The sequence below is a fragment of the Paroedura picta genome, chromosome 10, assembly GCF_049243985.1.
Source record: "Paroedura picta isolate Pp20150507F chromosome 10, Ppicta_v3.0, whole genome shotgun sequence".
NCBI lineage: Eukaryota > Metazoa > Chordata > Lepidosauria > Squamata > Gekkonidae > Paroedura > Paroedura picta.
This window is the reverse complement of record NC_135378.1, coordinates 87,207,615-87,232,550: the sequence shown is the minus strand read 5'-3', so window position 1 is coordinate 87,232,550 and position 24,936 is coordinate 87,207,615. Positions and strand designations below refer to the sequence as shown.

The window sequence follows — 24,936 nt, the reverse complement described above, 5'->3', positions numbered from 1 at the left end:
TCTTGCCCATGCTGTGGAAGCCCTGAGCCAATCCTGCTTTCCGCCTATCCTACTCCACAGTGTTGTTGTGAGGACAAAAGGCACAAGGGCAAAACCAAGCACAGCAAGTTGTGAGCGATGGCCGCAAAACTCCACTCCCTCCAGCCGCAGAGAGGAATGGCTGGAACACAATTTGGGCTGGGATCCTTTGAGTTAAAGTTTCTCGTTTGCTCAGGGTTTGTGAAGGCAGGACTGAAAACAATGTTTTTAGGGGAAAGTTGGCATTCATTCATCGGCTGTTGGGATGGGAGATTTCACACTAATCTGTGTGATTCCCTGGTATTTTGTTTCTTCATCACCCACATGATAGTGATCACAGGCTTGTGGGAATAACAGAATGAGACTACTTTCTTGGCCCATGAGCTTCCCAGTATTTTTACAAGGATTTGCAGAGTTTCATAAAAGTTCAAAACATTTTCTGAACAGCTGGCTCTCCTGGAATTCAACTGATCCATTGCTGGAGCGGACCGCAGAACAGCCCAAGCTGGCAGCATCAGCCAGGGCCTCCGGCAGGGAGAACCACCATGGGAGACCTCCGCAAGACGGCCAAACCGTTCGTGTGAAACGGGCCGCTCTGGATTTCCTGGGTGCTCACAGTCCATTGGCTAGGGGATCATGCCCAGAGGGAAGGCAAGAAAGTTACAGCAGCTCAGGGGAGTGGGAGGGCTAGAAGGGTTCTGCTGCAACTCCAAACATTCCCACCCACCTGCTCAGTCTCCCTCCTAGGAGCATCTCCCCCCCAGACACCCCCAGACACCCCCAGACACGCTAATGCTTGCAGGTCAAAGGCCCTCTTACTTCCCAAAGACCGGCTCCAGAGTGCAAGGGAGGTAATGATCCTGGTCACTGACGGACCTCTTCCCCACGGAAATCTTCACATAAGGGTCACACTGCAGAGGAGAAGAAAGGGGGAGCGGAGAAAGTGAGCTCTCTACAACAGTCACAGTCATGGCCACTGGGGAGCGAGGGAAGTGGGTGTACCAAAGCACTCGGGAGCCATGGGGGCCACGGATCGGGCCGGCCCCGAAAAGCATCCAGTCGGACGCAACCTCTCTGAACCCAGCAGGTGAATCTTCCCACATTCTGCTGGATCAGACTGCAGGTCCGTCATAGAATCTGAGAGCTGGAAGGGACCTCCGGGGTCATCTAGTCCAACTCCCTATTTGCCCACCCACAGGACCCCAATTCCATGCCCAGTGGCCTCGTTCCACTGCAGACCTCCACCCCGCTGAGGAAAGGAACCGTCCACGGGGGTCTTACCTTTCCATTCGAGTCTTTCGGCTGGAGGTCAAAGGCCCGAATGATATAAACCCGGAGGAGGCATTCCTGGGGCCCTCTGGCTGGGAGCTGATGGAACTGGCGAGGGGGGGCGGGCACCGTGGGATCATCCGGCAGAGGGTAGATCTTGAAGGAGCCCTGCAGGCCAAGCAGGGGAGCTGGTGATGACCTTAGCCCCCCCCCCCCCCTTTATCCCTATGATCGCTATGCACTATTCCCTCTCTGAGGTGGCTCGCCTGGCATCAGCTAGAGTCTATGACCCCTGGCCCAAGGGTGGGGGGACCTCTGGAGATTGTGGGGAGACACTAGGCCACTTAATTGGGGGAGGGAGGCTGCAGCATTGGGAGAGGGAAGAGCTAATACGTGGTGTTTTGTTGTACCTTCTGTGTTTTAACGTTGGAGTTTCAAGCTGCCTTGTGCCAAAAGGGAAAAGTGGGGTATAAATATTTTAAGGGACAAAATAAATAGACAGCCTCTGGTTCTAGTTTGGGGAGTTCTCTGCTTACTTCTCGGGGGGGGGGGGGGCGCCACGTTGGCCCTGAAACTGCCCAGCATGAAAGCCAAAGGGGGCAGAGTCACGGCTGCTGACTGTCTGCTGCTTTTCAGCACTGGCCCCCAATCTGCCGTTTGGACTCTTATGGCAAAGGAAGGGAAACAAAACACACTTGTGACCAAGTTTCAGGGCAAATTCCAGAGCGTCTCTCTGGCCAGCCAAAACAGCAGAATGCCACAAGACTCGCTGTTATTGAAATCCAAGGCCCTCTTTCTCTCATTGGCCCACACAGACAGACACATTCACTCGCTCAGCTTAAAGAGCAAAGATCAATATTTAAAATTCAGAATCTTAACCTTCTATTTCCAAGTCTGGACTCTGAGCTGGGGATTTCTGCACATGTGGGATCCGCCTTTTGGGGGCCGATCTGCGGCACATGGCCACCGACAACCAGGCAGACGGAAAGCGTCCAGCGTCTTCCCCCTGAGAAAGCTGGGAACACTGCAGCAATGTCTGGAGATGTCCCCCCTGGCGCACGGATCTCCTCCAGGGAAAGGGCTGTTTTGCACAAAGCCCCTCGGCCCCAATCAAAATCTCTCCCCTTGGCTACTTTGGAGATCAGGGCGTCCTTATTATTGATCTCCCGATCTGCCAAGAGTGCCAGATTCCAGCACCAGCCAAGCAGTCTCTTGGACACTGGGCTCTCAAGGAAGGGCTCCTTCCTTCGTGCAGCCTCACATCACCCAGGGGCACATGCAGGAGGACCTGGGCCTTGGAGCGGCCGCCCGTCAAACCCATGATTTCCTCTTTGGCCAAGTGGTCTGGTTCCTGCCATTAGCAGGCCTGTGCAGCTCTTGCAGCCTCTCTGTCCTTCGACGAGCCCCCTCTGCTGAGATCTCTGCTTAATGTCCGGAGGAGCTGTGGGTGCAGCAAGCCTGCACTTTCTGCCCACCTCCCACTGGCTGGCCTGGGAACCACCATCCCTCCCAGGGGCCTTGGGCCACAGCAGAGATGTCAGGCCAAAGACTGTCCCTTTGGCCAACAAGGGAGGGGCTGCGGGGGAGGGGCAGATGGGGCCAGTTCAGTTAGGCGCTTTAAGACAAATGATGCTGCTTCCTGGGAGGAATCCGGTGAGTGGCCAGGTCCCGACAGGGAGCGGTTTTCAGCACCTGGTGGGAACACACCTCTTCACCTGGGCCTTTAACGCCTCGCTTCCTCTGGGCGCTCTTGTGCCAGGGAGGGATGTTATTTATTTATTATTTATTGCATTAAAATAGGGTGGGAGGAAGTGTTTTTCTCCATTTTAGATTATTTTATGGCGTCACCCCAAGGGTCAGACATGACTCGGTGCTTGCACAGGGGATACCTTTACCTTTACCATGTTCTTGTCTATGCTGTACCAGGTGAAGATGCAGGATATAAATCCATAAATTAATAAATAAACCTGTCTGCAGAGCTCAGTTCAGCCCACCCCTCACCTTCCATTGGACTCCAATCTCTCCAGAGGTCTCCCACCTCCCTGGTCCTTCTTAGCCTCCTGAGCTCTGTCCCCAAACCAGCCCTGCCCAGGTTATACATCTGTCCTCAATGAACATGCTTGCACACTGAGAAGGGAACGGGGCCAGCAGACCTTGAATTCCCCCACCACCGTAGGGTCTTCGTTGGCATCCTGTGTCTTTCCACGGTACAGTTTGAAGGTGTGGCAGAAATCTGAGAGGCCCCCATAGTCTTCTATGTTCTCCAGCTCTGTTTCAAAGACCTGAGGGAGGGAGGGAGGGAGGAAGAGCACAAAAGGTGACCACTTCATGGGCCTCCTGAAGAGCCCCGTCTTCTTCCCTGCAGCTGATGCAAGGGACTGAAAACCAACCCCCCCTTCACCTCCCACCTGCTTCTAGACCTCCCATGTCAGATAAACTGAATCAGACCATCAGTCCATCAGGTTTTTTTTGGGGGGGGGCATCATCTGGGCATGAAAATGAGGTCCCTGTGGATGGGCAGGTAGCTGTGAGTTCCAGCATTCTGCAGGGGGTTGGACTAGATGACCCTGGAGGTCCCTTCCAAATGGTGAATAAATCCAGGTGAGTCTCGCATGAAGCTGCCTCCTACTGAGTCAGGCGATGGCCAATCCAGGTCAATCTTGTCCACTCCTTAGACAGGCAGCTGCCCTTCAGGGTCTCAGGCCAAGGAGGTCTTTCCTATCACCTGCTTCCTTGTCCTTGGGAGATGTCGGGGATGGAACCTGGGGCCTTCTGCATGCCAAGCAGAGGCTCTTTCGCCAAGCCACCTCCCAACACCAGGCATTTGGCTCACAGCAGATGCTCCCTCTGCCTGTTACCTTCAGAGTATCAAAGCCCTTCTCCAGGTAGGAGCCACATTTCTCCCTCTCGCCTGTGGAAGCGTAGAACTTGCTCCACCAGTCCATCAGCTCTTCTTCCTGGGGGGAGAGGAGGGAGACACGGTCATCTATCTTAAAAAACAAAACAGCAGCCACCTGGAGACCCTCAGCGCTGCTCGTGCCCTTTGCCTTCCATTCGGGGGGCCTGGGCTTCCCCACGGTTTGCACCCGGGGATGGGACAGGCAAGGAATTAAAAGCAACACAACCCACTCCGCTCAGAAAAGCCAGAGGCAGGGATTACCGTGGCTTTTGAAAGTGTGGGCTGTTTTTATAAATATTAGCTTTAGAAGAGCAAAACTCCCCAAATCGACAGAAGCCAAGATGAAGAAGCAATTTGTAGCTCATGAGACATTCCTGCAAAATAAATATCTCCTTTTAGAATTCCGCAAAATTCCATCAGCCTGACCTCACTGAGAACTCCTAATCGGCGTTTTAGGGAAGCTGGTCCCAAGCCAGCCGGGAAAGCTTTGAGCCACGGTCTGAGAAAGGCATCGGCTTTGGGGAAGTGCGTTTTTTTAAATGGAATATTACATAAAGTTTGCTTTTTTTTTATAGAAATGAAGCCTTGGCTCGCAGCACACTCACAGCTCTGTCAATTTAGAAAAGCAGCATCCTGACCAAAGGAGCTGCCCCACGATAGTCCCCAGGGCCCGAGCTCCAAGAAGGGGCTGGCAGAAATGTGGAGGCTCACATCGGGCACCTTCTGCCGCCCCAAGACAACGGGGAGGGGGAGACACACGGAGCAGAGAAAGACGTGCCTTTCACTAGGGGGGAAGCCGCCGGAAGGATGGTGGGACGGGACATTAACTGGCCTGCGTCAAAAGGCAAGAGCCACCAAGCAAGGGGCTCACGGGAAAAGGGGCCACAATGGCCTCTCGGCACCTGGCGGCTCCAGGGGGCCTAATTAGCGCCTCCTTTGCAACAACAGCAGGCTGGGAGCCCTGCAGAATGTAGAAGTCACAGGAGCTCCTGCGCCTAAAGCTCACAAGAACGCTATTTAACTTCGGACAGAGTCTAAATGATCTGTTTCAGACTGGAAGAAGAAGGAGGAGGACGAGGACGAGGACGAGGACACCCTGTGAGGGAGGGGAGGCTGAGAGAGCCCTGAGATTACAGAAGAAGAAGAAGAGCTGGTTCTTAGATGCCACTTTTCTCTACCCGAAGGAGGCTCAAAGTGGCTTACAGTCGCCTTCCCTTTCCTCTCCCCACAACAGACACCCTGCAAGGGAGGGGAGGCTGAGAGAGCCCTGATACTACTGAAGAAGAAGAAGAGTTGGTTCTTATATGCCACTTTTCTCTACCCGAAGGAGTCTCAAAGTGGCTTCCATTCGCCTTCCCTTTCCTCTCCCCACAACAAACACCTTGTGAGGGAGAGGAGGCTGAGAGAGCCCTGATATTACTGAAGAAGAAGTTGGCTCTTATATGCCGCTTTTCTCTCCCCAAAGGACTCTCAAAGACCGTTTATGCACTGGAGGTTTCATGCCGTTCTGCAGGCTGGAGTTTTAGTCATGGCAGGTTGCCTCACCTTTTCCTGCACCCACACTGGGGAACATTTGGCCTAGTGCACCTCATCCATCCCCGATTTGTGCTCCTGCATGAGAGCTGGGGCAGTGAAGTTCCCAGTGCATAAATGGTTAAAGCGGCTTACAGTCTCCTTCCCTTTCCTCTCCCCACAACAGACACCCTGTGAGGGAGGTGAGGTTGAGAGAGCCCTGAGATTACTGAACAAGAAGAAGAGTTGGTTCTTATATGCCGCTTTTTTCTACCCGAAGGAGGCTCAAAGCGGCTGACAATTGCCTTCCCTTTCCTCTCCCCACAACAGACACCCTGTGGGGTGGGTGAGGCTGAGAGAGCCCTGAGATTACTGAAGAAGAAGAAGAAGAAGAAGAAGAAGAAGAAGAAGAAGAAGAAGAAGAAGAAGAAGAAGAAGAAGAAGAAGAGTTGGTTCTTAGATGCCGCTTTTCTCTATCTCAAAGTGGCTTACAATCCCCTTCCCAGAAGCATTTCTTTAAAAGAATGATCACTCTCAGAGGAGTCCATGTGTGCTTCTGTATGAGTTGCTGTTCTGGCTCTGCCAAGACCCATGCAAAGACAGAGTGGCGATTCTCCTGGGAAGGTGGATAAGGCCTGAGAAAGTCATTCAATCGAGACGGTGCTGCAGTTCTCCCCAGAAGCTGCTGACGGAAAGAGGGGGACCCCGGAACAGGGGCTTGTGCAGAGGGAAGCCCCCCGTGTGTCCAGACACAGGAGAAGCAGATACATCCCCCCCCCTGCCTCCCGCCATCGCACAGGTGCCCTCTCGGAGCCCAGTCCAGGCCACGCTGTTCATGGGAGGCGACCGCCGGAATGCCTGCACGGAATCCCTGCTCCGGCTGGATCCTGGGGCCGGCCGGGTATCCACTGTCAGGATTCAAAGGGAGACATCTGATCCCGGCGGCTCTTCCAGCACAGAGTAACCAGAGAGGCCGTAAAGTATGTGCTACAACTCAAGACTAGCAAACGCAGCAAATAACCAATTACTCCAAATAGTTTACAGATTTCATTTTGCATGTTTTCTGGCTCGTGTTTCCCATGCTAACTTGTCACTCGACGGGTTATTTATCCGGCAAAAGGCTGGCCTGGGTGGGAGACAGAGCAGCTCTGGGAACGGACGCTGCTCCTCGCGGGGGGGGGGGGGCACCTCAGCAGGGGGAAGTCACATTTTGGCCCCCTCTTTACTATCGGGACACAGTGGAGAGGGTCCAGCCACCCTCCAGAGCCTTTCTCCAGCCCAGCCTCCAGGTGGGGCCTGGAGATCTCCCAGAATTCCAGCTGATCTCCGGTTGACAAAGGTCAGGTCCTCCAGCAGGGCTGCAGTTTGTCCCAATGGTTTTTGCGAACTCTGTTAAGCTGCAAAGAGCTCAGAGGCCCCCCAAGTGGCCAAGCTGCACGACTGCTGGGGCCCATTCCACCCTGGCCTCGTGTCCCGGGCCTTGGCACAGCAAGGCATCCCTCTGTGGCACAGACCGCCTCCCTCCCTCCTGGGCAGCCCAGGGCCAGGCCAGTGCGCTGAGACCCAGCTGGAACGGGATGAGTGTCTGCCAGGGCCTGCGGTCCCCACCGGCCAGCCGAGGAACGCGGCATTTGTGCTTGCCCAGCACACATCATCAGCAGGCAAACCTCCCCGTCACACTGCCTAAAGCTGCCAGTGGCTGCTGCAGCCTCGCTCTTGAGCTGGGCCCCTCCCGGCCTGCCCTAGGCTGCTTGGAGGAGAGAAAAGGGACTCTTCTTCTACCTCCAGATCTCTGACGGGGGCTGCTGAGTGCACCCCCTAGCATGTCCTTTGTGGACAATACGTATAGCGAGAATCAAGGCCAGTCCCTGCAGTCGACGCAGCAGAGGCATACACCCACTAAGCGATGCATTGAGGCCTTGGCCTCAGGCAACCCCCGGCCTCTCCGTAGGGTATTTAGGACCTCAGAGTGGGCTTCCCATCGCTTGCCTCTGCACCACCGCCGGGACTTCCTGGAGGTCTCTGACTCCAGTGCTAATCTGGGCTGACCCTGCAGGGCTTCTAAGGTCTGGCGTGACTAAGCCGGCTTGGGCTACGGAGAGTTGCAGACAATGGAAACAAGCACACAATGCTAGAAGCCGTGCAGAAGGCAGCCACAACGCAGGAAAACGGCCGCAGAAATCCGTGCGGCAGCGAGGCGGGATCTGTCTTCCCAAGGCTGATGCTCCCGGCCTTTGACCTTCCCAAGGCGTGCCGGAAGCGCTTCCTGCAGGGAAGTCCCACTCCCAGCCACCCAACGTGGGGCTTAGGGCCAAACGAGGCGTGCTCACATCCTGGTGCGGCCACACGCAGGCCACCACCATCCCAAGGCCATTTGAAAATTTGCCCCTCCCCACCGGTCCAAGGCCCAAACACCCCCGGGGGGGGGCAGTGCAGCCGCTTCAGCGCTTGACGGAGGGGAAGAGAGCTCTGCTGCACTCCCAGTCAGGATCAGCCCCCCTCAGCAACTTTCCACTCCTTCCAAGAGGACCCTGTTGTGTCTGCTCTGTCCTGTAGGAAGGTTTGTGGACCCGTGAGCCACTCTCCCCCCCCCCTCTCTCTCTGTGGCCCTTTCCCTTCCGGCAACAGCTCACTGGCCTAAGAAGGCGGGGAGGCCGGACCTTTAAGCTGGACTAGAACCAACCCACGTCCCCCTTGTTGGCAGACTAAGAAGAGCCGGGTGCCGCTTGGGTGTAAAGTGCCCTCAAACCGCAGCCCCCTTAGGGCAAGAGAGGCGCAGAGGTGGCTGGCCCTGCCTGCCTCTGCGTAGCCCCCCCCCCCCGGCCTTCCTCAGGGGTCTCCCATCCGAATACCAGCCAGAGCGAATCCTGAGAGCAATGAGCAAGGGCCCAGGGAGGGAGTCCAGAGAAGCGGGTGGGTCTCTGCTTCCAAATGCAGCTGTTCCCGCAGAGAGCTCAGCTCCTCCCTTCCACAGCAGAACCTGTGCTGGATCAGGGGCCGCTCGCCAATCAAGTCTCCAGTGGCCAATCAGACATCTTGCTGGCAAAAGCCTCACCTGGCCCTCCCCACTTTCTAAACACACTTGGGCACCAGGAAAGGTGTCCGTCTGCCCCCTACGTGCCCCCTTGGGGGGGCCCTGCTCTGCCCACATGGCAAGGAATTTGGGGTCAATGCAGCCTCAATATTTGCTTATTCCTTTCAAGTCAAGGGAAAATTTGCACAAATAGACGCAAGCTCATGCCCCCCCCCCCCGACACACATCCACCCCATTTCAGCGCAGCTTGAGATATCAAGCCAACCTCACCTATTAATAAGATTAATAAAAATTAAGCGACTGAACGCAAATAATTAGATGAGAAGTGAAGCAATACATACATGGAGACCGGGCCAAGATGTTTGCATGTTAATGAGAGGTGAGCTGGTCATGCTCTCTGCAGGCTACAAATTGAAACGATTGTTAATGACTGAGTTAGACAAACACAAATCAACACAGAATGGGAAAAGCCAAACTCTTTATACACACACACACTTACACACACACACACAGCCCCATTTACCCAAATAACGTGGGGCACCAATTACTTAAAGCAAACTAGATCCAAGTAGGTCACCATGTTGGTCTGAAGCAGCACAACAAAACAGAATCAGAGTCCAGTCAGGCACCTTGAAGACCAACAAAGATTTATTTAGGGTGGGATCTTTGGAGTGTTTGTCTGAGGAAGAGTCCCTGCACTCTTTTTAAAGCAAACTAGACAGAGTTTAGTGGCTAGGGACACATTGGGGGGGGGGAGTTTTTGCTTCTCAGATCAAACATGTGGGGAGGGGGCCAGTAACTGTCCAGATATTCGTCTCCTATCCAGGTTCTCTTCTGACTTCAGCTCCAGGCTGTTAACGGGAGAGAACTCGGCCTCTCCCCGCTGAGCATCCTTTCAAGGTAGAAACCAGACCCTCCACACTGATGCCTGAACCAGGCCAGCAAACAACCTACGGCTCCCTGGCCCCTCCGAAGGCCTTGAGGCTGGCCAAAGAGGGCAAGGCAAGAGCAAGCGCATGAAAACTCCGTGACTTCGCTCTGCAGAGCTCTGGATGGTGGAGCTGCGCCATCAATAAACACGGGCGATGCAAAGGGCTTCCCAACCTCAGGAGCCTTTAGGGGAGCAAGAGACTTTGGGGGGGCAAGCAAGAGGAGATGGATGAAGAAGAAGAAGAAGAGTTGGTTCTTATATGCCGCTTTTCCCTACCTGAAGGAGGCTCAAAGCGGCTTACAGTCGCCTTCCCATTCCTCTCCCCACAACAGACACCCTGTGGGGTGGGTGAGGCTGAGAGAGCCCTGATATTCCTGCTCAGTCAGAACAGTTTTATCAGTGCCGTGGTGAGCCCAAGGTCACCCAGCTGGCTGCATGTGGGGGAGCGCAGAATCGAACCCGGCATGCCAGATTAGAAGTCCGCACTCCTAACCACTACACCAAGCTGGCTCTCTGGATGTTTCCTGACCTTGGCAGTTGCCCCCACTGCCTGTCCCGGGCCCATTTCTTGGGTCACCCATGACGGCCAGGCCCCCGGCTTTTGGAAGAAATCGTAACTGAAAAATCGCACATTTGAGTTTCTCATTACAAAAGCCCACCCTCACTCACTTCCAGCCGCCTGGAGCCCACTTCTGTGCCCCTCCAGAACCTTCCCATATGCCTTCTCCCCCCCCCCTCTTTCTCCCTCCCTCCCTCCCTCCTGGCAGCAATTGCCTCCTGTGTGTGTGTGTGTGGGGGGGTGTTGCACACACAGCTTCTGTGGCGCCAGTGGTGACAGGGTGCGGCTAACACAAGCCCTGCTTGCCCCCGAAGCTGCACCACATCTAAGCAGAGTTCATCTTGTGTTTTTCAACAGCGGCTCTTCCGCAGCGCACAGACGGGGCCTGGCTGCTTGACTCCCGTTAGCTTAACAAGGAGCAGCCTGACAGACGGGCAGCTGGGGGTCCGGCCCGGACCGGCAGCCACAAGCACACCCGGGCCGGGGAACGCCTGGAGGGGGGCCAGAGGGAAGCAGACCTCCGCTCGGCCCCTCTGCTAAGTGGCTTCCGTACAGCAGCGATTCCCACGGAGCATCTGAGGCAGCCATGGAGCAAGCCAAAGGAGGGCATAGGCTTCCTCCTCATGCTCAGCTCTCCAGCCTCCCAGGCCCTCCTGGCTGGTTTCTGCCTTTTTTAAAAAAGGTAGCAACTTTATCACCTTTTATGATGCTACGGCTGACATCTTTTGCACAGAATTCCACTTCTAAGTTTGCCTTGACCCTGAGCAGAAGGGCAGCACCTCTTGGCCAAAGCCCACAGCAATCCCACCTGAATTTTAACATTTCCTTACCTGGGCAGGGATGAGAGGTTCTTTGTCGTCAATCTCGATGAGGACGTCCTCTCGTGGGGTGAGGCTGACGTCATCTGCAACGCAGGGAAAGGGGAGAGGAGAGGGTGACAGGGTGGCCTGGGGTACAAATTGGGGGGCAAGGCAATCTCTGCCCCCATTCCCTGAGTGGCTTGTTGACTCCCTTCTCCATCTGTCCACATGCTCCAGAAGAGCACACCAGCTTCCCTTGGAGGCCACCACTAATGGTCACAGAAGGGCCCTTCCATTGGCCAGGGACCCAGACGTTCCCCCCCCCCCCGCCCCAAGCCGGCTCATTCCTCGGCTGGGCGCAGTGCCAGAGCATCTCTGCCCTACCTGGATGTGGGGCTGCACATTCCGCCTCCTCGGCGTAGGGGTCGCAGTAGAACTCCTCCAGGGAGTGGATGGCGCACTGGCCCACCACGGGCTTGCGGCCGAACGGTCTGTTGTCGATGACTTTGATGATGATGGGAGGGCAGTACAGGTCTTCCCTGGGCAAGCGCTGCAGAGAGAAAGTGCAGGATCAGGGCAGAGACAGGGAAGGGTGCATCTCTCAAGGGATGCATCTACCATCAATACGGCCAGGGAGAAGGTGAAGGGAAGGACCTCCGCCTGAGACCCTAGAAAGCCACTTCCAGTCTGCACAGACACCCTAGATCAGGGGTAGTCAAACTGCGGCCCTCCAGATGCCCATGGGCTACAATTCCCATGAGCCCCTGCCAGCATTCGCTGGCAGGGGCTCATGGGAATTGTAGTCCATGGACATCTGGAGGGCCGCAGTTTGACGACCCTGCCCCAGATCCTGAGGGGCAAATGGTCTGAGCCTCTTCAAGTCTGCTCCATGAGTTTGGCTGTCTCCATCCGGAGTTGGGGCATCTCCCTGCTCAGAACCAGGCCTGCAGGACCAAGTTCTCCTAGGATCAGGGACCGGACTGATCCAACCCAGGACAGAGGAGAAGGAGGAGGAGGAGGAGGAACTATGAGACTGCCAACCAGGGCCTTGGGCACGGGAGGGAAGAGCGGGCAAGGGCACTGGACCCTCACCACTTCCATGAAGAGAACGGAGACATCGAAGTTGGGGTTTTTCTTCAGGTTCCTGATGACGCAGGACTGGATGCTCTCCCCCCCGCATCCCACCAGCAGACTCGGGGAAGTAACGCTGGAGAGCTGGTAGCTCTTCACGTTTCGGAGCCCCCAGGCCAAGATCTACATGTAGGAGGAACCAAAAAAAGAGCGGGTGATCAATGGCAAGGTTAGTTTCAGAGCAGACTTTCTCAACCCGTGGAACCCTGGAGTTTCTTGACAGCCCTGGGCTTCCGGAATGGGAGGGAGTGAATTCATTTTTAATGTATATTTTAAATTTGTTAAAGTAAAATTGTTACAGTATCCAGCGGCATGACCATGTATGGTCAGGTCGACCTGCCCCGCCCCCTCACAAAATGGCCAATGAGGGGCCTGGAGGGGGTGGGAAGGGGAGGGCCCCAGGTGGGCGTGTCCACAGCTCTGCTTCCCAACCACATTCTGCACGATCACACCGCTTCTGGGGTCTCTTGAAGCCTGGGGAATGTTTCAGGGGGTTCTCAGAGGGTAGCCATGTTGGTCTCTAGCAGAACACCTAGAGGCAAGTCTGGTAGCAACTTTGGAAGCTATATCTCTCAAAAGCAAGCACCCCAAAAGCCTAGGTCTCCTAGGTGCAGCTGGAACCCCTCCTCTGGGCAAATGAGAACCGTGTTGTGTGGAGACCACATGAAGCCTGGACAACGCATCCCTACTTATTCACTACCCGTTTAGCACGTGGGGTGCGTCCGGTAGAGTTCCTACCCCCAGTAGCTCCAGAAGGCAGCTGGGCTCTTATCCCTTTGCATCTCCCAATTAATCCGGGCAACCATTCTCTCTCCACCTGCGCGCATGAAACTAAACCTTACTGTCACAGAATTGTCTTATCCCAAGGTGGCACAACCATGCATAAGGAGCACTTATGTTCACTGGAGCATTTCCTAGATTCCCCCAGTCAAGAAGGTTCTTGCATGGTCTTCTACCCTCACCTCGATGGCTGTACGTTGGAGGACAGGCTTGATTCCTTGAGGGACCATGTAGATGTTGGGTTCTCTCTGCGGTGGGGGATACGGCAGGTCCAAATCTGCAGACTGGAGCAGGGACAGAGAGGGAAACACCAAGGGAGATGTCAATCTGCCTTCGGGTGCCGAGAGAAGCCTAAGATAGAAGCCCACCTTGGAGACCACTTCATATCCTCTTAGAGTGGAAATCAATGTGACTTAAGGCCGTTGACAATTAAGAGGACGTACATGACCACAGGGACTTCAGCCCAAGAAGCGGACATCCCCACATCCAAGGTCGATGTGGTTGCAGTGCCAAGCTGAGCAATTGAGACAACCTTCTTGGTGCTTGGGGGGCCACAGTGGGAGGGTTTTCGAGGTCTGGCCCCACTGGTGGACCTCCAGATGGCCTCTGGGATTTGGCCACTGTGTTCCACAGTGTTGGAATGGATGGGCCACTGGCCTGATCCAACGTGGCTTCTCTTATGTTCTTATGACCCCCTACCCCTTGCATTTCAAAATACCATTGTGTTAAGACCAAATGATCAAGATGTGATACATTCTTAGTTCTTCATCTACATAACTATTGGAAGAAAAATGAAACTAATCAGTATGAATTCAGCCAGCAATCTGTCGGTATGGGCAGGTCAGCCAAAGTCACTCATGCATGCCATAATATGGACATTTTGGAAACAGCCTGCATAATTGTGCCAGCAACAGAGCGTGGCATCAGTCACTGGCCAATCAGTGCTGTCCACGCACAACTCTCACACAGGGAAAAGATCACTCTGAGGTTCACCCAAGATGTTATATGACCTTGGAGGCCTATTCAGAGAGGGCCCAGATCCCTGGTTGGGGCAGAGGTTGGAACTTTTTTCCATGTCAGCGGCATCTGCTCCCCAGATAAGCTACTTGTGCAAAAGGCAGAAACATGCTATCTGTACAGCCAACAAGTCCCAGGGGGTGGTGAGTTCCTCCTGGGCAACTCCATGGCCTTGGCGCTGCCAGGTCTCTGCCAGCAGCCCCTTCTTCCTTTCTCCCCATGGCCCCTCCAAGCAGGGCCTGCAAGACGGAGCTCTTCCACCAAGCCTACGCTTGAGGTCAGCGGAAAGAATTGTACAGCTATCTAATCTGGGCCTCCCCTAGGAGGAGACTAGTCTTCTAACTTTATATTTTTAAATGTTTTTTGCAGGGTTTCTACAGGGTTTGTGTATCTTGGTTTTAAGGTAGATTGTTTTACCACTGCCCCAAGATGACCAGTCAGGAGGGGGCGGTATAGAAACCCCCAGATCAATAAATAATTTTTTAAAAGCTGCTTTGGCCTGAGCAAGCTGTAGGCCCACTGGTGGTGCCTGCTCTGCCTCACAGCAGCCCCCAGTCAGGATGTGTGTGTGTTGTGCTTGTCGTTTCCCACCTCGCCTTTATCTGAGATGCATGCAGTGTTGCTGCTGCAGCTGCCCCTGGCCCCTCTAGCGCAGGCAGGCAGGGTCTCTTCCCAAGAGTGCCTCTGGGTTCATCCTGACCTTGGTCCTTTTCTGAGTTCAGCGTCTCCAAAGCAAAGCGAATCCCTCCAGGGAAATAAAAAGGCACCCTCTAACCAAGGGCAGTTGGAAACAATTTAGGAGGCAGACAGCTCTTGCCAAGGGAAAGTATTATTGCATTAAATTAAGCAGGCGTATATATTTCAAACGCTGGATCAGGTCGTATTTATTTATAGGCCTCTCTATACGTGCCTTTCCTGCGCCTGCAGAGGGAGGCTGCCCGGCGGTGACACGCCAGCAGCACTCCGGGAGAAGTGGCAATTTTCCTTGGAGGTTGCCAGGAGCTGCCAAATCAAAAGCGCTGGCCGTGAGTGACGGCTTCGCTCCGCTTCGCTCCGGGGTAATTAGAACCACAGACAGATCCCTGCAGGGGAACAACTGCTCTCAAGGTCGAGTTGGGCTAAGAGGCTGGCTGCAATGCCCAGGCAGCCTGTTGGGGAAGTCACGGCCAGCCCTCGGAGAGCGCGCTTGCTGCTCAGCATCGGAGCCACGAGGTCTCTTCTGATGGAGAAGGCCAGGGAAGCGGCATGGATCCTGCTATTGTTAGGTGGAATGAGAATTGGTTGGCAGATCGCACCCAGCGTGTGCCTGTAAATGGTTCGTCATCTTCTTGGAGAGGAGTAACGAGTGGAGTGCCTCAGGGATCTGTCCTTGGCCCTCTGTTGTTCAACATATTCAGAAATGATTTGGATGAAGGAATAGAGGGGGTCCTTATTAAATTTGCAGATGACACTAAACTGGGAGGGGTAGCAAATGCACCAGAAGACAGAATCAGGATACAGGATGATCTTGACAGGCTGGAAAACTGGGCTAACATGAATTTCCATAGTGAAAAATGTAAAGTTCTTCATTTAGGTAGGAAAAATCAAATACAACAATATAGGATGGGTGAGAATTGTCTTGGCAGTAGCAAGTGTGAAAAGGATCTGGGGATCTTAGTAGACCATACATTGAACATGAGTCAGCAGTGTGACTCAGTGGCTAAAAAGGCAAACAGGATTTGGGGCTGCATCAAAAGAAGTATCGTGTCCGGATCATGGGAGGTGATGGTACCGCTTTATTCCACTCTGGTTAGACCTCGCTTGGAGTCCTGTGTTCAGTTTTGGGCACCACAACTGAAGAAAGATGTGGAGAAACTGAAGCGTGTTCAGAGGAGGGCTACGAAGATGGTGAGGGGCTTGGAGACCAAGACATATGAAGAAAGGCTGGGGGAGCTTGGTCTGTTTAGCCTGGAGAGGAGACGACTGAGAGGTGAACCATCTTCAAATGCTTGAAGGGCTGTCCTATAGAACAGGGGTAGTCAACCTGTGGTCCTCCAGATGTCCATGGGCTACAATTCCCATGAGCCCCTGCCAGCATTTCCTGGCAGGGGCTCATGGGAAATGTAGTCCATAGACATCTGGAGGACCACAGGTTGACTACCCCTGCTATAGAAGATGGAGCAGAGTTGTTTTCTGTTGCCCCAAAGGGTCAAACCAGTACCAATGGGTTGAAATTAATTCTGCATTGTGCAGGGGGTTGGACTAGATGTCCCTTCACACTCTAAAATTCTATGGTTCCAAGGTAGTAGGGCAGGAGGAGGAGGGAGACTGAGGAGCAGAAGCATTCTCTAGCTTCTGCCCAGAATTAAACCTTGTCAGTCCCGAAGGTGCTGCTGGATTTAAGCATCCAGGATCACTACACAGAAGCAGGTTATAGCAAACCAGCTCTGAACATCCCTCGCCATGAAAACCCTACTTGATGGCAAAACCCCCGCGAAAACAGCCACTCCTCCACAATCCAGTGGTTAGCAAAAGCACTGGGGATGCAGGTGCTCCCATGTGGGCTTGGCTTCACAGTATGAAGAGATCGAACCCACCTGGCCCACAGAGGATAACCTCGAAGCAGAGGTAGTCAACCTGTGGTCCTCCAGAAGTTCATGGACTACAATTCCCATGAGCCCCTGCCAGCGTTTGCTGGCAGGGGCTCATGGGAATTGTAGTCCATGGACATGTGGAGGACCACAGGTGGACTACCCCTGCTCTAAGGTGAGCCCTGCAGAGATTTCCTTGGGGCATCCGCTTGGACCTAGGGATAAGAGCCTCAGCTCCTTCAGGCCCTTGTGCAAAGCATGCAGTACACTGCAGATGGTCTGGAAGAGGATGCCTACGGATGTAATGCACTCCTGGCGTGCGCACGCACACACACACACACACACCCCAACACCCACAAACACCCACACAAGGTATTCATTTAGCTGGTTTTCCATTTCTATCTCAACTTTTCCCAAGGGCTTGGAATGAGTAATAAGAGTTTAAAATTCAAACAAATCAAAAATCAAACAAACCCCACATATTAAAAGCTCCGTTCCCTCAGACGTCTCCTGCTTGGGCTGCCTCTGGGAGGCTGTCGCCCAGTTCAAAGGGAGGGAGGCCCCGGCCAGATCCCGCAGGAAGGAGGGCAGCTGAGACTCTGGCGGACAGAACAGGGGCCCAGGGCACCTTTAAGACCAAAAATGTTTAATTCGAGGCGTAAGCTAACCCTATCTCGACACTTGATGAAGTGTGCGTGATCCTGCATTGAGCTGGAGGTTGGGCTAGATGGCCTCTATGGGACCTTCCAACTCTAGGATTCTAGGAGTCTGCACAAAAGCTCGTCCCCAGAATAAAACTTTGCTGGACTTAAAGGTGCCACGGGACTCAAACTTTGTCATAGAGGGAGGTTTGGAAGGAAGACCTGCCTTCTGGAAAGTCTAGGGCTCCTGCCAACCCCACTCTTTCCTAGCCTGCACTCCACGGACCCTGCTCTTCCGTGCTTGCAACTGACTCTGAGCCTACAGGATGGAGGGCAGAAATGGAAACACTTTAACCCACGTGTTTTATTGATGAGAAGTTCAACCACAGATTCCGCACCGCTCCCGACAGCATCCGAGAAGTGAACTTGTGTCATTCTGGCCGCCAGCAGTTTGGGGAGGAGGCAGCTTGCTGGTCTGAGCCAGCGGGGTGTTGCGGTTGAGAGAAGCAGCTCCTAATCTGGCGAGCCAGGTCTGACTCCCTGCTTCTCCCCCACAAGCAGCCAGCTGGGGGACCTTGGGCTAGTCACAGCCCTGACAGTGCTGTTCTCATAGAGCAGTTATATCAGACGTTCTCTTAGCCTCACCTGCCTCACAGGGGGTCTGCTGTGGGGAGAGGAAGGGAAGGTGAATGGAAGCCGCTTTCAGACTCTTTCGGGTAGAGAAAAGTGGCATCTAAGAACCAACTCCTCTTCTTCTTCTTCTGTTAAGACACAGTTATTACCCCTGACAGAAATCCTCTTCCCCGCAGCCCAATGTCCCCATGCCCTTGCTGAACCTGTTAATTAATTGATTGATTACAAGCGGGATTGTTAATCAGCTCAGTGACCATGAATAGGCTCCCAGTCATTATTATTGGTGATAAATAGAGCCAAGCAAGGATTATCCTAAAGCAAAGCTTTAGGATGCTTAGGGCTGATCCTGCGTTGAGCAGGGGGTTGGACTAGATGGCCCGTATGGCCCCTTCCCAGTCTAGGAGTCTATGATTCTATGATCCTGCGTTGAGCAGGGGGTTGGACTAGATGGCCCGTATGGCCTCTTCCCACTCTAGGAGTCTATGATTCTATGATCCTGCGTTGAGCAGGGGGTTGGACTAGATGGCCCGTATGGCCTCTTCCCACTCTAGGAGTCTATGATTCTATGATCCTGCGTTGAGCAGGGGGTTGGACTAGATGGCCCGTATGGCCCCTTCCCACTCTAGGAGTCTATGATTCTATGATCCTGCGTTGAGCAGGGGGTTGGACTAGATGGCCCGTATGGCCTCTTCCCACTCTAGGAGTCTATGATTCTATGATCCTGCGTTGAGCAGGGGGTTGGACTAGATGGCCCGTATGGCCTCTTCCCACTCTAGGAGTCTATGATTCTATGATTACTCAGGCCCTGCCCAAGGAAGAGGTTTGCTGAAGCCAGCTCAGTGCTGGGCTTGGTGGCTGAGAGGCAGACAGGCGGGGGGGCTCCAGGGCTGCCTGAGCGTTCAGGCCAGGAAGAGAGAGCTGCTGGGCCTCATTGGCCCCTGAGTCACGGCACGGTGGGATTGCCTCTGAGTAACCTGCAACAATGCAGCAGAAGGCAGGCCAGGCCATCTCCTCTGCCTCAGCGTGGAGGGAGCGAGGACCCAAACTGCACCAGGCACTCTGTCGCCCCTCGAATCTGGCTTTCCCAGACCTGCCCCCTTTCAGGGAATGCCACTATTAAACTTGGCAGGAGCCACAAAGAGAGGGGCCGCTGTGGGGAGGAAGGGGGCCAATTTATTCCTTTTCTGCTTGGCTCACTTGATTCTGGCCGTTTCATGAAAGAGGCACCAGCCACCTCCAGGGCCAGCCCAGAGAGCCCCCTCTGCAGGGAGTTTGTGGCCAAGAGGGGCTCCAAGGTCTGTGGAGGGGGCGGGGCCAATCCAGCCTCAGGCGCCAACGGAAGGAGAGGCAGGAGAGTCACCGGTGGGGCGTGAGCACATGCCAAAAAGAGATCCCCTTCTTAATCTGGATGATTCAGATTGAGGGGTGCCAGTGAAAACAGTCCCACTGGAAGCAAGTTTCATGGGGAAGGCCTGTGAGGCTTGACCCCCTACCCTTACTCCATGCCCAGCCACCCCCGCTACGAGCTACTCCAAGGGCCCCAAGCTCTTTGGCATGGGTGCTCAGTCCACACACGGCTGCTGCCAAGCAGGGAGGCAAGCAAGGGTGACAAAAATGAACACGGTACCCATTGGAGAAGGCCTTCACGATAGAAGGTGGCCATGCACAGCTGTGGAGTGCCCGTCCCAGCAGAGGCAAAAAGGGGGGGGGGGGGAGAGAAAGCAAGAACAGCAACTCAGCACATGCAGCCTGGCGGCAAACGGCCCTCTTGCAGCCGAGGGAGCTTTCAGACCCCCAGCAGAACCCCCCCCCCCGCCCCAGATCAGCCAGGCCAAACCAGAGGCAGTGGTAGAAACAGCAGCCTCTTGTTTTTTTATTTGCATTTTTCTTCCTGACAGAGCCCAAAGTGGCTTTCATCATGAACAAACGGAACATCTATAGCGGCCTCCAAACCAATATGTTGAGCTCACAACTCAGGACTGCCATGAAATGGAACCTAATGTGGTCCTGAAGGAAAACAGCCTGGCGTCCCTCCCCAGGGGAGTCTCTCCGTAATTGGGGGCTGCCTCCCAAAAGGCCCTCCCTCGTGTACCCCCCCCCTCCGACCGAGCGTCTGTGGTCCGTGGGAGAGTCGGAAGGTGAGCCTCTCCCTGTGATCTTTATTCACCTGCTGCTTCTGACAGCTCGGCTTGGACAGACAGGTTTTCCCCTTCTCGGAAATTATCCAAGAAAAGGGGCAGCTTCTCTTCTGGCCCCGGAAGAGACCTCTGTGTAGGAGGGAAGCCCACAGCTGCATGAAACCAAGAGCAGCCCCAAACCGTTCAGCCAGCGGAGCCCCCCGGTCGGAGAGGGAGAGCTGCCAGACCCCCAGTGGAAGCAAACACTGACAAATGGGGCCGTTTGTGGCATCGACAATCAGAGAGAGAAAATCTATATAAAAATGATACAGAATAAAGTAAAGAAAAAAGTCTCTTTGTCCTTTGCTTCCTCAGTGGTTGTCCTAAACATAAATACTCAACATTAATACCTTTTAACATTGGAAGAAATGATACATATATAAGTAAAGCTACCACTGGGGGAAATTCCCCTTTGAAAACAGGATATATCGAGAAACCGTTCTGGTTGGATTCTACACAACAATAAAGAAATAACGAACGGAGAGACTTTTTACTTTACTTCATTATGTACAAATTTTGAAAATATTGTTAGTAGCCTAGGGAGAGATTTTCTGTGTCTGATTGTAGACCCCCAGTGGAGGCAGGGGTCCCACCTCCTCACCACCAATTAGCTGGCTGGCTGGGAAGAACTAAACCCCTAAAGGAGGGAGATCCACCTGACAGGTCTTGACAAAATGACCCATGTAGCCTGGAAGCGTAACCTGTCATCACATCCAGGATGTCGGGGCAACCCTCTGATATTTTTGCAAACACTCTATGGTAGAAGCTAAATTTACCATAGAGTTTTTGCCCAATCTCCCAGACATCCCTTCTGGGTCACATAGTCAGAGTACATCAGAGTACATCCCATGCCTGCTGCTCCTTCCTCTGCCCGATGTGACCTCCGGGATCCTCTGACATCACGGGCCAAACTGTGGTGAGGGGCTTGTTATGGGTCCTCAGCCATGCGGGACAGACGCCCTTCTCTTTTCACGACTCTTAATTCCCCCTCCAGGAGTCCTGCAGGGCACACTCTCGATCCATGCCAGGGGATGGGGATGCCCGTGGGGCCTGACCACTGTGAGGCAAGTGCTTGCTTGAGATAAGCATTGTCCTCCTACAGGACGTACCTGGAGACCTCCCAGAATGACAATGGATCTCCACACTGGGGTTCCCATGGAGAAAACGGCTGCTCTGGAGGGTCACCTCTATGGCGTTGGGGCCTGGCTGGGGTCCTTCCCCTCTCCACACTCTGCCTTCTCCGGGTTCCACCTCCAGAGCTCCAGGACTTCCCATCCCAGGGCTGGCAACCCAAATGTGGCCCTACAACTTCCTGCAATGTGGAGGAATTCCCCCGCAGACAGTTCCCTCCTCGGGCAGAGCCCCTGGGGAAGGTGCTCGTCCCCCTCGTCCTCTTGCTTGCCCTCCTTCAGCTCCGCAGTGTCCTTTGGAGACGCAGGGGCCAGAACTGGGCACAGGACCCCAAAGGAGGCCGCTGCACCGTAGATCTCTATGCAGGCCCTGCTGGCTCTTGACTGGAGCCAGCCCTGAGAACCGCGGCCTCCCGCCACGCAGAGGGGCCCTTAACGGAATGGAACATCCCGGGCAGAATCCTCCACCCTCCCTCCCTCCCTCCGAGCCAGGCAGGGCCGAGCGATATGAATAGCAGATGTGCTGCCATGCTCTCCCCTCCACCACTCAGCCTTGGGCAGTCCCCCAACCACAGAGGCATCCAGAGAAAGCCATTTATCTCTCAAGACTCACCTCATCCAAAACAGATGGCACCTCGGCCTGCTCCGCTTCCCCCACGTGAGCCAGGAGATGTGTGGGAAATGGGGAGGAAAGAGAGAGGAGGAAAAAGAATGAGGAAGGTGGCTATTTGGATAAACTAATACGAAAGACAACGGCTGGCAAAGGGCGAGGAATTCTGTACCTGCTCACAACTGGACAGCAACTAACAGGCTTGAAAAATGACAAGCCACCCGTTCTGAAATGCCGCAGTACGCTGTGAATTCATAAACGTTCTGAAGAATAGCAGATTGCAAAGCAAAGTGGGAAGCTGGAAGGATGGGGATGCAGTAAGGCCCTTCCCATGTCTTTCCAGAAGCCCCTCCTCCTTTATCAGGGTCACTGAAGGCCCATTCAGTCACCAGGTGGGAGATGCCCTGACCCACGGAGACCTTGTCTGCCAGCACTTCAGTGGGAGAAAGACGGAAAGGGACGTCAGTCCTCTCTAGGACTTAGAATCCTAGAATCATAGAGTTGGAAGGGGCCATACAGGCCATCTAGTCCAACCCCCTGCTCAACGCAGGATCAGCCCTAAGCATCCTAAAGCATCCTTGCTGGAAACTCCCTGGTTTTATCATAGACTTGCTGGCAATTCCTAGAGAAGCATGACATAACTTCCAGGTTTTCCCAGAAGTGACATCATGCTGTCTCCCACTGGTCCCCAGGCCCAGCATAGCTGCAGCCCCTGCCTAGCAATGTCAGGAGGCAGGAAACGGAGCTTATGCTCAAAGGCAGGCGCATGCACATGTCCCTGGAGGTCCTGGACAATCCCACGACAGCCCCTGAGCAGCACGACTGAGAAAAGTCACTCACCTCAAAGCCAGGCATGTGGTGGATGGCCGGCTGGGAAAGGAAACACAAAGATCAGAAACAGCAGCACTCAAGGCCAAACTCTCCCGAATAAGGAGCCACGGGGGGCGGGGGGGAGGGGGTGCGACAGGCAACTCATGGGAATTGTAGTCCATGGACATCTGGAGGACCACAGGTTGGCTACCCCTGCTATAAAGTGAGTGTGATTTGACAGCGCTCCCCTTCTGTGATTCTGCCTGTCTTTGCTGAATGTTCCCCCCACATACAGGCTGGAAGCCTTCTGGTCTCAGATTCTCTCACAGTGGCAGACGCCCTATTCTGCCCATGCTCAGAAGCCCTGCTGCCCCATCGAGCGCTCCCTGTCGAGCACAGTTGGCTCCTGTGGCCTGCGCAGCAGCTGGTGCAACTGTTTGCTGCCATTTATCCCCCCTCCCCCCCCCCGTCCCCCTGCAGCCACCAAGATGCCAGAACCGGCCCGGCTGCCCGCCGTTTCCTCCTTGCCGCGAAGACCAGGCCAGAGTTGCCTTCCCCAGCCAGGCCCTGTTCCTGACCCCTGCCAACGTCAACAGAGCAGGCGGGCCAGCTGGCAGGGCTGCCCTCAGACACGGCCGCCTCTCCTTCCCCCTGCAAGGACGCCAAGCGCAGAGCCCCTCCCGGCTGCCCGGCAGAGAGTTGTGCCTGGAGCCCTCCCCACCCCCCCCCGCCCTGGGCTGGCTAATGGAGACATCATCCTAATGGGAGCAGACCCAAGAGCAGGGGCACCACCTCCCACTCACACCTCACGGGGGAAGGGGAAGCCAGCCAGCCAGCCAGAAAGGCTCCTGTTTCCTCGGGAAGCAGCTCCTTCCCTTCCCCCTCCCCGTCTCCTAGACCTGACCGTGGCAGTGGTGCAACAGCCACAGCCTGGCAGCAGCCTCTGGAGGAAGGGGAGACCGCCTCTGTCCCCGGGAATGGTCATCAGGCCCTCCCTGGATTGGGGCCTGGAGGTCTCCCAGAACTACAAGCCGTCTGCAGAGGGCAGGCCTCCTCAGGAGAAATGGCAGCTGCAATCTCTGGGGCAGGGCATCTCTCCTGGGCTCCTTCCCTTCCCCAAACTCTTCCCTCCCCCCGGATCCAGCCCCAAATCTCCGGGAATTTCTTAACCCAAAGTTGGCAGCCCTGTGTGAGTTCCAGCAGATGTGAGAAGATTTTGGGATCAGCAGCCGCTCAGCTGCTCCGCGTGCAGAAAGCTCACACTAAGTTCTCCCTCCAGCCAAGAGCCGCCCCCCCCCCCCGCCCAGCTAACAGACTCACCTTTTCCCTCTGAATGAGTTCAAATGCGGCCAGCAGTTCCCCTGACTTCCGCTTGCCCCTGAGGATGGGGTGCCAGGACAGCCGCGGCGCCTGCTCCAGGCGGGGCTTGCAGATGCAGCGGCCCATGAATTCATCAGCACCCTGGGCAGGGGGACAGACACCCCAGCAGAAGTTCATGTGGCCCGTCCAGCCCCTGAGGAATCAGCCCCCCCCCCTTGCAGCCCTCCGGCAGGAGGAGCCAAGCACCAAACAAGACGGTCCCCAAACACAAGAGGCCCACAAAGTTTAATTCTGCCTGGAAGCTCCTGTGTGCAAGCACGAGGCTTATACCCAGGACAGTAACAAATACCGACGTTTAACTCTGGGTAGAGGTTTCCATGTTCCGGCACAAAACCTTCTAAGCTCAGGATACTAATAAATACCAGCAGCACTTAGTTCTGGTATAAGCTTTCGTGCATGCCCAGAATGAAATGCCGTTACTCTTAAAGGGGAGCCTTTGTTCAAGAACTTTGTTCTTCTGCTTCAGATCAACTCACCTGAATCAATAAAAACTCAAAAGCCTAAGACCAAGCGACACTTCAGTATTCGGAGGAGCTGGATTTGGGTTCCCCTGGCCCAATCTGTGACCCCTGCAGCCAGAAAGCAGCTGCAAAGAACAGCTCTTTTTAAGGAGGGGAGCCCCGATGGGGAGCGAAAGGGCTCCTGCCTCCCACCCACCATTTTCCAGAGCAAAAGCCACGCAGGGAAGGGACTCCCCCCCCTCCCCATTCTGCTGCTGTGTGTGCCCAGAGAATGAATGGGGAGGTAATTAAAAAAAAACATCTCCTTCTGCAAAGCATCTGTGGAAACAAAGAAGCCGCCCCAAGACCATTTGGAGAGGAGCAGCCTAGAATGTAAATAATAAATAAAAAACTGGGCCGCCCATTCATTTTCAAACTAGGCATGTGCAATTCGATGTGGATAGTCCAGAAAGGTCCCAAATCAATGTTGATTCAGACACTTTTTGGACTAATCCAGTACAAATTGACCTGCCCTTTTAGCCAGCTGCTCAAATCAATCTTGGCCGAATGGCTGAACCGCCATTTGGGTCCGATT

General features: G+C 54.5%; 1 protein-coding gene across 7 annotated transcripts in view; it reads right to left on the bottom strand.

The window, feature by feature from the left end:
- The window catches only part of DYSF (dysferlin), a 111,213-nt gene that overhangs the window by 23,549 nt on the left and 62,728 nt on the right, over window positions 1-24,936 (bottom strand). For 4 of the 7 annotated variants that reach the window (XR_013225005.1, XM_077301340.1, XM_077301342.1 and 1 more), the window contains 13 exons: window positions 23,842-23,982; window positions 22,552-22,581; window positions 21,715-21,741; window positions 19,422-19,463; window positions 13,116-13,217; window positions 12,115-12,276; window positions 11,407-11,572; window positions 11,053-11,126; window positions 9,074-9,136; window positions 4,146-4,244; window positions 3,441-3,569; window positions 1,300-1,455; window positions 838-929 (listed from right to left, as the gene is read on the bottom strand). Coding sequence is in view for 6 of the 7 variants with exons in the window: in XM_077301340.1 (XP_077157455.1) it covers window positions 838-929; window positions 1,300-1,455; window positions 3,441-3,569; window positions 4,146-4,244; window positions 9,074-9,136; window positions 11,053-11,126; window positions 11,407-11,572; window positions 12,115-12,276; window positions 13,116-13,217; window positions 19,422-19,463; window positions 21,715-21,741; window positions 22,552-22,581; window positions 23,842-23,982 (1,283 nt within the window). In the remaining variant the exon portion in view is untranslated. The remainder of the gene's footprint in view (window positions 1-837; window positions 930-1,299; window positions 1,456-3,440; window positions 3,570-4,145; window positions 4,245-9,073; window positions 9,137-11,052; window positions 11,127-11,406; window positions 11,573-12,114; window positions 12,277-13,115; window positions 13,218-19,421; window positions 19,464-21,714; window positions 21,742-22,551; window positions 22,582-23,841; window positions 23,983-24,936) is intronic. The other 3 variants (XM_077301343.1, XM_077301346.1, XM_077301341.1) reach the window with 2 other exon arrangements.